This window comes from Embiotoca jacksoni, unplaced genomic scaffold (genome assembly GCF_022577435.1).
Source record: "Embiotoca jacksoni isolate LCO1_2020_lvr unplaced genomic scaffold, fEmbJac1.0.p SCAF_9, whole genome shotgun sequence".
NCBI classification, from domain to species: domain Eukaryota; kingdom Metazoa; phylum Chordata; class Actinopteri; family Embiotocidae; genus Embiotoca; species Embiotoca jacksoni.
In genome coordinates this window covers 5,800,455-5,814,530 of record NW_027185447.1, presented here as the reverse complement: position 1 = coordinate 5,814,530, position 14,076 = coordinate 5,800,455, and the positions used below count along the sequence as shown (strand labels likewise).

General features: G+C 38.9%; 1 protein-coding gene across 3 annotated transcripts in view; it reads left to right on the top strand.

Moving 5' to 3' along the window:
* The first annotated feature begins 996 nt into the window (after positions 1-996).
* cacna1db (calcium channel, voltage-dependent, L type, alpha 1D subunit, b) overlaps positions 997-14,076 on the top strand; it is an 88,178-nt gene continuing 75,098 nt past the window's right edge. For all 3 annotated transcript variants that reach the window (XM_069140786.1, XM_069140785.1, XM_069140784.1), the window contains exons 1-3: positions 997-1,214; positions 3,769-4,237; positions 4,710-4,815. In XM_069140786.1, coding sequence (XP_068996887.1) covers positions 1,187-1,214; positions 3,769-4,237; positions 4,710-4,815 — 603 coding nt within the window. In that variant the 5' untranslated portion in view covers positions 997-1,186. The remainder of the gene's footprint in view (positions 1,215-3,768; positions 4,238-4,709; positions 4,816-14,076) is intronic.

Here is a 14,076-nt window from a genome sequence, read left to right as displayed (position 1 = left end):
TCAGGGAACATTGGAGCAGAGATTATAAACGGAGGATTACGCGGTACCGTGAAACTGTTATCCTCCATACAGGCACAGGTAATCCAATCACTGGTAACCTTCCAGCAGAGCTCTAGCAACCCATTTCCTCTCGAATCGCCGCGGAGTGAGGGCAGAAAACGGCGCTATGAGGCCCCAGAGAAGAGCCAGGTGACTGAATGCCGTTCATTATAAGGGGAAGACCCCTGAGGGGTAAGTGCACCTGGAATACAGCAACTCCTTTGCGGTTTAGTCAGAGATATGATTAGGACATAGTGTTTACCGTCCAATCCAGAAATGCTCATGGAAGGGGAAAGTTATAGCAGTCATCATTCGCTTTTAACTAGTTTTCCACTGATCTGACTGGTTTCTTTTGTATTATTATGCGTCAGATATGATTACAGATTGAACAAAAATTGGAAAGAAACACAGGCAGATTCAGGAGGCTACAATTGTTGACCTAAATGACATTTTTCCTTTTTACTGGATATAGTTGTAGTCAAACAAATCTTAACGACAATACTTTCAAGGTCTTTTGGAGACGTGGCTTTAATTTGGAGACGTCTCTGTTTGTTCCGCTGTCACATGTTTTAAAAGGATGCAAACGCTGTTAATACAATTTAATCAAGATCTAATTAGAGTTCTTGTTGGCGTCATGGCTGTTTGTTGTCGTCTACGTGGATTGAAAACCGGAATGGTTTTAACGATTCAAATAATCAAATAGGTCAATTACATTACTTTTGAATGTTAGAAAACATTTGGTAAACCTGTCAAAAAAATGTGTTTAATGTTCATGTTGAGATGTTTCATTCTCTCTTTGGAAGTTTCCGAAAAGGGCAGCAACAGGTGCATCTGTTTCCCGGAGCCGATGTGGTAGGTGTGATTGCTCCAACTTGTTAGAGTCCACGCAGTCACAGTGAGAGTAATTGACAGAAGTGGACTGCCTGCTGCTGCCAGCGCGTCCTCTCGGAAACGCCGTGGATCTGCAGGCAGGCACCCGGATGTGGCGAAAATGTTTGGCGCTCCTCGCAGGGTCTGCGCTCGGAAAACATTTTATATTTAAGGTTAACGGCTCTGTTCAGGTCCGCGCCGCCGTCGATATCCTTGGATGTTTTTTTTCCAACGATGAGTTGGATTTAAAACGGATATTTTCGATGTGGATTCGAGGATGCAAGAAGCAGATGAACAGTCTGAAGGTAAAAAAAAAAAAAAGAAAAAAAGCGCCGTGCGTGGAGCGCAGGAGGAGAGTTGGAGCGCTGCTGTAGAGGGGGCGAGAGCGCTGGTTTGGTTTATTCTCTGGATGTCTGCTTAATCCGTGTGATTATATGCTCTGAGTCGGGTCTGCCGCTAATAGTTTATGTTTTTCCAACTTATTTCGGTGCAGAGATTGTGTATTAAACATTGCCAGCGCTGCATGGTTGAGATAACAGCACTTAATCAAATCCACTGGGAAGCGAGTTGCGGCCAGTTCTCCGAAAAATGGTTGACTATGTGTGGTCTAATATTCCGCTCAAGTGCGTTTTGGAGCCATGTGACAGGTTGTGGGGGATGCTTTGGATATGTACGCCCTCCACAAGATTCACGCTTAATAAACTTTAAATTAAGTTTTTAGGATTAAAGGTGGTTAAAACAAACGATGTAAAACCGGTCAAAGTAAAGTCGAGAACAGCAGCAGGGAGGTAACAGTTGTTTTCCAACATCGTCATTCAGCAGTGCCCTGATAATTCCTGTTACATCTCCTACATGCCAGAAAGGCTGTGACCGTCATTTCTGCACTTGTTATTTTGCGCCCCCCGGACACACACACACACACACACACACACACACACACACACACACACACACACACACACACACACACACACACACACACACACAAGCAGTGAATTTGTGTTGACGTGTTATTTCAAGCACATCTCACCTGTAATCAGAAGGTAAATTCAAGTGAAGCTGCATGTTATGCTGAGAAATTTTCAGTGATAGTATTATTTTTAATACTCCCTACTGATATCTTTAGACTTCAAATGCATACTCCGTATTATCTTAACATGGCTGTTTTTCTTTAGACAAATCCTGACCTTAAAATGCAGTAAAAAACAACAAACTGCTTTAATTAGGGCAACAAAATCAAGAATCTGACAAAGGATTTATGAAGTCAATACTTTTTAAAGCATTTCTACCAGCCATTCATCTTAAATGTGTATATTTCTCGTCCATTGCTCACATTAAGGGTCAATTCTGTTTTTTCAGCTGTTTTTGTTGGACGACATGAAGCATGGGTTAGTCTGTTGCTGACAATGGTCCCTGCTTGATATGACTCTGCTTGTGGAGTTGCAGTGGACCGAAGTGACTGTGTCAAGGGCACTGTCTTTTTCGCTCGTGGTCTGCATTGATTTTAATGATTCTGTCTCTCTCACTCATGCAGGCTGCTCTGCTCTCTTTCTTTCTCCTTCTCTCTGTCTCTTCCACACTCCTTTCAAGCCAGTCCTTATCATCACTTTTCTGACCATCTTATTTCTGGATGCTTTTACTGGTAGACATATTTTAATGGTGGATGTTAATGTGAAATTGCAGTGGTTTTATCTGCATGAATTACAAAAAAGGTAGCCCAGTCCTGTTATTGGTGGCCTCTTAGGATATTTCAGTAAGCCCAAATTAAGTTCTCATAAGAACTGCACACATGTAATTTTAATTTGAAATACAGATAGTCCCTTAAGTCACCGTCCTATGTATTGAACATCAGAGCCAGGAGAGTTGGTTTATTTCTTTTGCTTTCTCCATTGTTGTAAAAAGCAGGATCTTGCTTGTTGCTCAAGAGTGTTTGTGCTCGTCTATTATAGACGAGTTATTACAGACAAGCTGTTACTCCAGCACTGTAATGTTTGAATAACTAGTTTCTTATTTTCCATCTGTTTCTTGCTAAAACAAATGTGCAAAGTTTCTAGTTTTTAAGAATCTAAAGAAATATATAAGAAACTCAACAAGATGTCTCTGCAGGGCAGAGGTTGACTAATAAATAAAAGTGGCTGATGGTAGCTTGTTAAAGATATATTGGTATTGATGTAGTCTGATAAAAGTCTGATGAAAAAGAAGAAATTGAGTCAAATGAGTTATGTGGAAACAAGTTTGTCCAGCTGAAATGCACTGACGAGTCTATTTTTTGACCATAACATTTAATCCCAGCTCAGTAGGATGCATCTTGATCATTATTTTTACAAAACTAACTTTTCTTTATCAAAAGAGGTTGCTTATGTTTGGTGTTTATGCTCAAAATAATATTATTGCTTTTTCTCTTTTTGCTAGTATTATCATACAACCTGCCTTGTTGTTGCACAATTTCAAATGACGTCTATAAATTTGAACGTATCAGTACATCATAACAAGCCAGTTCTTAAACTGTTCACTAATTTGTGGAAAAATGGCATCTACACAGTATTTTTTCTTTTGCTAATGTTAAAGCTGCTATGTGTAGAATTGGAAAATGCTCAGTTTTAGTGCCACCCAGTGGCTCCCATAAAAACAACACCGCGACAGACACTAGGGGAAATGGGCTGAGAGAAACAAAAAAAAAAAATGCTTCATTATTCTACAAATACAAACTCAGGAATTCACAAAAAGATCATATGATGTTAGCTAGTTTCCTGAAATGCTCGGACATAACGGCAGTGGTTGCATCGGCAGCATGGTGTTTGTTTTTGTTTGTGCTCACAGTGTCACAATGTGTTAACCCCTCTGTCTCTCTCTCTTCAGGGGCACAGTATGCCAGCAACAGAGGGACCACTGACATCACGGACACCTCAGCGCTCTGGTCAGAAAGCCACACCCAGCTGCAGCAGCTCCACCCACCAGAACCCCTGCAGGCTCCGGCCAGCACCGGCAAGCCCGTTGGCTCCTCTTATGGCCTCCACGGGGCCAACAGCGGTGTTCAGAGCCCCGTTGCCGCTGCCGCCGGCGTCAGCCCGGTCCTTGCTTGGCATGCCGCCATTAGCGCTGCTCGCCAAGCGCAGGGCGATGCCACAAAGCCCGACGTGAGCTCGCGCCCCTCAGTTTGCACGACTGGAACAGCTCCTGCGGGTTCACTGGCACAGAGGAAGAGGCAGCAGTATGCCAAAAGCAAAAAGCAGGGAGGGTCTACCAACAGCAGACCGCCCAGAGCTCTGTTCTGCCTCACCCTCAACAACCCGATCCGCAGGGCCTGCATCAGCCTGGTGGAGTGGAAGTATCTTTTAGCCCAGAGACAGAGGCACTAGTTGAATGGATTCGGTTTGTTTGTGTAGGTGGATTGCTTCATAGATTAGTCTGTGTCATAGATTAGTCTTTGAAAAGTGAGTAAATGAATCTGCAGGTGAAATATTGAACTAAAACTTTATTGTTTGTTTGGAAATTTTATGTAGGCTGCATGCGAGTTAACATAAATAGAAAGTAGCTTTGTGAGAAAACCTAAATGGAGAGAGATCATATTTTAGGTGATTGGTTGGGTTGACATGTGAATGAATATATAGTTAAACAACAATAGATTAACTTATATGTCAATAATATGAACCAGTGCATGTAATTTCTAGTGAAAAAACAATGCGACAAGTTTACACATTTCAAATAAGTGCTTATTTTGTCGTCTAACTTCAGAAACCCTGCTTTCTTTTTTTTGTCCTGTTTGAGATTACACATGTTCCTTAACAGACCCTTTTCAGACCATTTGATATCTTTATACTGCTGTCTATTTTTGCCAACTGCGTGGCCTTAGCCATCTACATCCCCTTTCCTGGAGACGACTCCAATTCTACCAACCAAGAACTGGTGAGTAGTAACAAGTGATGTATTCATTTTGCTGAAATTTACTTAAAATCCCTAACATCACCACACTGCAGTATATGTATCGCTGTTGCTGTTAATGCACATCACCGCAGGATGTACTGCATGATGGTACAGATCAGCATGTTGTAAGGCTTTCAAGGGTTTGGTTGACTTAAAATTAAAATGTTCTGTTAGTGGAACATGTGGAGCTACATTGTGATAATGTTGGGGACTGTACACTTTATAGCTTTTCATGATCTTAAACATGAATATAAATATTTATGACTGGTATTTTGTGTTACATATTAAAGAGACGAGTGCGTAAAAAGCTGTGAAAATAGTAATAATGACAAACATTGAATTCAAAAAGTGCTTATTTACTAAACCTTTTAGTTTACCTGTGCTGAACAGCATGCAGTAATAACAGAACAGGCTTCATGTTGCACATTCTTGACGATAGAGCAGCTACCTGAAGAAGTTTAAATAAAAGAGGCACAGTCACATAAAGTTTTACTTTTTTCTTTGCATAAAATTCAGGAAAATGAGGTTCAGGACCTTAAGCTCTTAAAATCTTGACAAATATTCAACTGGTAATTCTTCCCATACACTGTATATAAAAATAAACAGTCTTGGGCTCAGAAAAGAAAAGAGCAATACCATGGTCAGCCAATATTCTCCAATTTAACTTCACAAAAACATTTGTAACTAAGGTGCTGATGTTTATCAAGTGATTTAACTTGGAATAATATCACAAAGGCACTGGCTTCTCTCTGCTCCATTTACGCCACGGTGCTGCGACCCGTTCGTGTGCAACAGGAAGAGTCTCTGAACTTTTTGATTACCCGTCAAATTGAAACTACTTTATGTTCTACTTGATACCATAAAGTACCATAAATAGTTTACATTAAATGAAGAAAACAGCCGATATTAAGGTGGTTTTATTATTTCATGGCTTTACATATTTTGTGTGCTGCAAATACTAAGAGATTTAAAAAAAAAAACAACAACTGTGCTGCTGGCTGCTGGTGTCACGATGTGTCATCGGCCAGATTACACACAATGGCTTTACACGTTTGCATGAGAGTGATTGGCTGGATGTGTGAGTTTCGTTAGAGGGTTTTCCTGGCATTATTTGGTTAGATGTGACGGGTGTCATTTGTTTTGTTGACACACAAATACTGGTGCGTGCATACACGCAAAAACACACACCCAGCAGGTCATCCCTCTGTGTGTCACAGCAGCTCCACAGAGGAGCATTGAGCTGGAAAGAGTGAGAGGGTGTTCAAGGTAGAACCAGCTTGTTTTTTTGTTGCCTCCATAATTAGTGCAGTTTGACAGCATTAAACTGGAAAATAATGATTATATTTTACAAAACAATACAATTCATTAATTTGGCTCAGATCTGATTACATAATACACTCTAATAATATTATTATTGGGATCTAGAGCAACAGTTTCAACAAACACTTTATTTTTGTGTAAAGATTTGGAAAATTATTAATATATGGGTATGTTTTACTTTGTATATTTTGGTGCACTCACACAAACGTATTGACTTGTCAGTCATAATAGGAAAAGCCCCAATGTTACTAATAACATTGACGATGTCTCTGTTGGATTAGTGACCCAGTGAGATGAGACACTGAGAGAGCATGAACAATAACAGGTGCCCGAACCCGAGGCAGCTAAATGGAATTCAGCCATCTGATTATTTAACCCTTTGGTTGGTCAGAACGGGCTGTAAATATTGCCCATGACTAAATGTAAGTTTGATTGCTTTGTTGTTGTACTGCTCATAAAGAATGATAATGTTATCGCCACCACAGGAAATTACCACATACGGTAAGAGTGGTTGTTATCATGGAAAGAGATGATAAATTCTGACAGCTTGTGGACCTTATAGCAGAGCAAAATGAAGTTCAGGCAAACTGCAGTGAGGACTGATGCTGTGTATTGCATTGAATTTCTTAAAGCTTCGGCGCAATCCGGTGTTTTCACTTTTAAGTAGTTTGACTACATTGTACAGTTTGTAACGATCAGCACTTCACCACTTTTTATAAATTCATTGAAATTGGGTGAGCTCCCAGTCTAATGGTGCATTCATGAGCAACTGGGAAGTGGAAAATTTCTGACACCTGAGTGTGAAAACACACCTGAACTCCTGTTGAGCTGGGATTGTCGCACCAGCAGAGTGAGTTTCTTTGAGAGCTCAGAGAAGTGTGTGTGTGTGTGTGTGTGTGTGTGTGTGTGTGTGTGTGTGTGTGCGTAAAACTGATCAGACTCAGGATTTTTTTGCACATTGCTAACCGCCTGTATTATCTATTCATTTAATGTTGGCAGAATGAGAAAGCCTTCTATTGTTCCTACTTGGGCACATTAACATAATATACTATGATAGTTTAGGTCACACTGAAGAGTTGTGTATTATCTTCTTTTAAAACTCAAGTAAAATTGGATTAGATTTCACTTTAACTGCCGTGAGTCGCCACTAGTTTGTTGACACTTGTATCATTTTTGTCATCAAGATAAAGATGTCATAGCTGTCAGAAATTCAAGATTTTGTCAACTTGGGAGTTACAACTCGGAGGTTGAGGTCAGTGTTTTTTGTCCATTGACTGCTTGTAGTCATGATCTGAAGTATATAATACAAATGCCACAACATACTCAGTTCAGGTGTAGCGTTTTACTTTACTCCTTTCACTGTTTATAGTTGTAATCTCTTGATAAAAAAGATGACCAGAAAGAACCAATAGAAAACAGAAGCTTGTCTGCTTCTATTAACACCACAGAGGGTCAGAAAGAGCACAGCACAGCACAGCACCTCCAACTTTTCCTAAATGCTCAATGTCACGTTTAATCCATTTGGAACAGCAGACAGCCCGGCTTGTGGTGCTGACTTTTCTCACTCTGACTTGTTCTGATGTGATAAACTTCCGGGATCTGCTTGTTCAAAGAAGTATACATTTTCTCAGGTTCATCCTGTCATAAAGATGGCTTACAATATTTCTACTGTATATATTTGTATTTGTGTATTTTGTCTGTGTAGACAGAACAGGACTGGGCTGGAAAAAGTCTGAAACAATGACAGACAAAATGTGACACAAGCTGATTTAAAGTGACCCAATACTTTTTTTTTTTAATTGACCAAGTGCCTGTAAAAATGGTGACAACACAAAGACAACATTGAAGATGAACATGCTGCTTGCTACAGTTTTGAGCAAGCTAGCTGCACAATAGAAATCAGAAATGTCTACAAGAAAAGCTTCAGCCTTTGTGAATTTAGGTGTTTAGTCACTGTTTAGTCAATCATTTCGCCTCAGACTCCACTGCTAAAAGAGCAGTGTACATTTTTTATAGTATCCCCATACAACTGTAGCAGTGTCCTCGGAGGACGTCATGCAGAGTAAACATTTGCTTTTTTTTCCCTCTGAGGCTGGCAAGGGACCTTCATAGCTTCATTTGGATGTGTGTGTGTGTGTGTGTGTGTGTGTGTGTGTGTGTGTGTGTGTGTGTGTGTGTGGACACAGAGAAGCGTAACATGTTCCATCAACAGATGGGGATTATTTACGCTGCCCAAGTCTACACTCCTCATTCACTTGCACAATGTACAGTTTGTGTGAGTGAGATAGAAAAACTATTTTGTCTTTTGGATCTGTATTCTATCAAAGTGAAAGAAAGAGTCACATGTCATAATGCTTTTGTCAACCTTTTTCTATCTAAAAAGCGTAATGATTATATTTTACTGTAGGTTTGACACAGAGTAATGTGGCTTAACAATTATTTTCACACTGATTAATCTTTAGATTCCGATAATTGTTTTGTCTCTAAAATGTCAAAAAATATTTTGGTTATTTACAGCCAAATGTGACATATTCAAATTGCTTGTTTCATCCAATCCAAATGTCCCAAATCCAAAAATATTCAGTTCACTATCTCTAGAATCTGACTAATAAAATACAATGAAATCCTCTCACATTTCTGCTTAAAAACTGACTGAAACTGTTTTTTATACTAAAATTGGTAGCAAGTGAGGGTGTTTAACAAAAATGTAACAGTGACTCCTTATTCTATTTCATATGAATTCAGTTCAATTTGAGTTCATACCAGAGTTTGTCCAGTTCATAAAAATGTTACTTAATGGTCTTTTGGCTGGTGCTTAAGTAACAAAATTAAAAGAACTCATAGTAGAGCGTTCGACTTTTCAAAAATATTGAAGTATTTTAATCCTCCATGAAAAATTTTTTGGCCTGTTGAGAGCAGCAATAAATCAAACTCTACATATACATGCTCTTGCATATAATGTAACAATTCTATGTAAGATTATAAAATTATGTTTTTGATTATTTGTTCATTCAGAAGATGCGCTTTGTGATGAATGTAAATCAAGTCACTTTTGAGGCCTTTCTGCTGTAGACATTATTATTATTATTATTATTATTATTATTATTATTATATATTAAATGTTACAAATTAAAGCTGCCCTCATGCCTGCCATCTTAAAGGAAGTTTTACACAACCACTTCAGCTCAAGCACACTGTGTCCTTATGTTGTCCTGTCCTGTCAGGTGCAACAAAGCTCATGGAGTGTGAGAATAATGTCAGTCAAGCACACTGTTTTAACACCCACATAGGTCATTGAAAAGGATCAAATCAGGCACTATAAGTGAATCAATCAAAGTCATGTCAAGTCAACCCACAGTTTCCCAAAATGGGCTGGGTTTGCAACATCTGACCATTTGCAAACTTGGAAAGGTTCTTGGACAAGTTCTGGCAAAAATGATTTTAGAAAGACAAAGCGATGATATTAGAAAAGTACGAACAACTTAAACACAATGCGAAATGCAACACAGCTGCAGTTGGGAAGGATGGACAGCTTAAAAAAACAATTATCGACTGTGTGAATGCACGTTAGGCTTACAATATCACTGCACCATCATTGAGGCATCTCTTTCCCTCCCAGTGACTCTATGACTGATGATGCAATTTTCCAAACAAATTGATTGCTCAGTGTTTTCATGCATTTTGATCTGTTATCTTGAATATAACCTCCTCCAAGCACTGTGATGCCCTAGCAAGTATTTAAAAAGAAAATTCATTCAAGTTCTGGGAACGCATCTCTCACCACAGTAGTATTTCCACAACTACGGCTTCATCCTTTTTTAGAGAGCGTGTAGGTGTTGTTTGATCGGCTCCTTCACAGCAAAGGATGGGAAAGAGGAAGATAGAGAGGCGGCTGGGGGACGCAGCTACTTCTACTAAAATACATCCTCACGTGACCTTGCCATGAAAATAAAAAGAAAGTGGTTTTAAAACTGTTCCCAGTTGTCAACACTTCTGTATCCATATGCACTTCAGATATTATGTTTATAATATCTGTGCACTCCAGATTAAGAGGTCGCTTGTGGTGTTACTCATTCTCAGTTCATTCAGTTTCAGGAGCTGCAGCCTATAAAATTATTGCATCAATGGTGTTTTTGCATGTTTTGGTCCATTAATCATGAAGTGTATATACTAAATATGACTCAGCTCCCAACTGCATTACTATAGAAATGAAATGAGACTTTTACAAAAGCATAAATACATTAACATAACAGGTTGCAAATTGCAGGTTTCAGAGTGATTTTATTCTGAATTCAATGACTGCATCAGTGATACCAAAAATGTGTGGGATGCATTTCATCCTGGACCTTTCAGGCCCCTTTTGAAGAATTTTCATCCCATTCATACCAGAAAAAACACAAACATTTAGAGCTTAAAGTGTTTTCAGTGAAGAAATGTTTGCAGTGAATTTGTCGGATTTATGTGATCACGTGTTTTATTTTGTGTAACTGTGTGTGTGTGTGTGTGTGTGTGTGTGTGTGTGTGTGTGTGTGTGTGTGTGTGAGAAGGACTGAGCGTGCAGGAGGAGAGAGAAAGTGTGCGTGTGTGTGAGCAGGTTCAGGGATTAAACTGGACAGTGGATTAGTCGACCCTAAATGAGTGGAGGTTGCAGAGAGAGACGGGAGGAAGAGGGATGGATGGGTGGAGGGAGGGATGGGTGGAGAGATGCAGGGTGGGGGCTTACAAGTGGGAGAGTTCATTGACAGAGAGGAGATTTTAATGAACGCCGTCATGTGACTGACTCGATTTCTTCCCTCTTTTCTGTTTGTCTATCGATCCGTCCATCCTAATCTTTCAGATCGATGTCTTTTTTTGTTTTTTTGTCAAATTTCAGTGCTGTGACCATGTAAAAAAAATTCAAACAAAAAGCAGGGCTGCTACCTTCACCTTGTAAACGCAACTATGTATCTGAATGTGACAGTTTGATAAAGCTTGCTAGAAGCGCAACATTTAGTTATTGGTTTTTACAGGAAAACACATAATATTTTACTAATGGATTTTTGTTCCAAATTTCATATACATTTTTTTCTATATTTTATAGAAAATGATTCCAGCTATAAAATTGAGAACAGAGCTGCTCATCATGTACAAAAACAGTGAAACTAAAATATATTTGTCCTGCCTGCATGCAGTACGTTATTTGTACGATCAGTATTTAATGTTTGTTTTTTGTTTTTTTTAACAATACTGGCTTGTCTTCATCTCATTTTCTTTTATTTTTCTTTTCAATATTTAACAAGGGTGCAAAAAAACAAACAAATTCTTTGAAATATATTTAGAATAAAAATGTACAATTGTGTCCTAATTTTGCATGTTCCCTTTTATTATTTTGTTTCCATAATAAATTAACTGTATATTAAAACATTACTATGAAGACTACCATATGCAACAATTGAAAGAAATATGAACAAAATCTTTAAACTTTTTTATATAATAAATTCCCCACCTAGTTTAGACTTTCAAGCACAGACTGAACTATGTCCCACCAAAGACAAAAAGTGTTTTGGTATTCTGCATGTGTTTCTGGTGTGGCAGTCAGTTCATGTTGATTTTCCACATGAATTAGGCTACTTGATCGCATAGATGTCAGAAGTCATCTCAAATAAAACATACAAATAGCTATTTGAAATTGAGCATGAAGGCCTGCAGTGTTATTGTGCGCTCAGTCCTCTCATATTGTTGACCTTTGTTTTGTTTCTCACACTTGTGGCTTGTGTTCTTCTTTCTCCTCATCGCTTCATCACTCAGATCATTAAATGTGTCACTGTCTTCTTCAAGGCCTCAGTTTTTTTCCAGTGCTTCTCAGTCTGCATTTCATCTTTGTTTCTATTCTTCTCTTTACATAACTCACCCCACCTCCTTTACTCTCCCGTTTACGTCTCCCTGCTATGCAGAGTGGAGAATGATTAATATCCTATTAATCTGTTAGTGATTTAGCAGACCTATGACCGCTCCTTTGACCGCTAGCTGACAAACGTATATTGCTGATCAGCTCATAATCCTATATGAGTGCAATATAAATCTTCTGTGTGAGAGTATGGCGTAAGTAGTGTGTGTTATTGTGTGTGTCTCTACGTAAAAGACTTAAGGACATCTCGATACCTTAAAGTGGACATGCTCTGTCAGGTGACTGAAGCGCTATAGTGATAACATAATCTTTTTTTTTTTTTTAATGTTAATTAAAACAAATTATTGGATAAGTCATATAAAAGAAAAACGATGTAAAGTCGCCAATAACTCTCACATGTAAACAAAAATGCTGTATGAAATACTGCCAACTGCGGACTGTCATCATGATAGGAGCCTGGTATCAGTGGGGGGCACCCAACGGCAGTGCATGCAGACATTTGCCTACGATCAAATACTGTAAACATATTTTTTGCCTACTCTGAACACAGCATTATTTGACTGAAGTGAATCATCATACAGTTCAGAGTTTTGGGGCATTTTAGTTTCATAAATTTGCTTGAAATCACTCATGGGGAGAGCGCAGTTGTTCAGCCGAAGCAGGGAGAGCGGAGGTGTGGCTGCTATTGAGGCAGACAGAGACCTTTGTGATTATCTGTGCAGAGCTGGGTGAGAAGTATAAACTGTGAATGCAGCTGTACATGTATGCTGATCCACATTTTACAATAAAAATAAAAGATCCTTCTAGCTCTGCAGAGTTCCCAAGTTGTTTGCAGCATTTATTCCACGGGGCATTAAGGTGGCTCACAGCTTTTCAACCAGTTGTGGAAGATGAAGTGTGGTATTGTTTGAATCTTCAGTCATTTACGTAATGTGTTAAGATATCACTAATGTGTATGGGAACTGACACAGATGGCAAAAGTTTGAATATTAGTGACCTGTACCCATATAGAATTGCCGACATAATAACATCCATCACATCCATATTCACCACTTTCATGTCGGGGGTGATCTGATTACTCCAACCTTCAGTTGGCTTTGATTTGACGTTGTGGTAAAGCTTCTAATGACGGTGGATTAGGATGTGAACTGAAATATATAAGATCATGTCGCCTGAGTACATCTGATTAGTGCAGTGTTGGTCTGTGCTCAAAGGCCATAGGACATGTCCTTGCTTCAACATATCTTATTCAATGAAAAACAAAATACCTGTTCGTACCTAAACCCTCCATCCTCGGAGCAATGAAGCCAAGATTTTAAAAACAGAACAGTTGTGTGTATTTGTAAATGTCATATAGTGTGTTCAACGTCCAGTAAAATTATTTCTGCCTTGATTTATATCGATGTGAAGGACTTGGTGTGCCTCTATGTAGCTATTCTAATGCCAACATTGTGATCATCAATGGTGTAAGATTAACTAAAGCACATCAAATCACATAATTTAAAGTAAAATGCATTTTCATTCAGTCACATAATTTCTCCAGTGTTTCAGATTGGCACCTAAAGCACTCTTTTAGATCTTTGAATCACGATGAATGATATCATGATTTTGCTTCTATGGAAAGATGTTGACTCACTGCCGAGCTCCATCTGAGCACCTGCTGTATATAGAAACCTGGCATGAAGTGAAGGGAGCGGGTGTGATAAAGAAAGTGTATTGTACAATATGTGCTACAGTGTATGGGAGGCATGAGGATGTTTTATGTGACTGTCTGGGGGTTATTAACAAATATGAAAAAGTAGAAAAATTACAAATGAAAAGATAATTATTTTAATTATCAATATATGTATTTGTTCTGGATCATTTGTTTGTTGATCATAGGATAATGTTTCCCAGTGTGCCGGCCCAGTTAACCTGACTGGTTGTGTACAAAATCCATCCTCATTATTAGAGTCCATTTTAACTGCACGTGGGTGAGCCTTGGCATGAACAGCATGAGTCAGAGATCGAAGGGTAAATAATCTTTTGGCTACTGC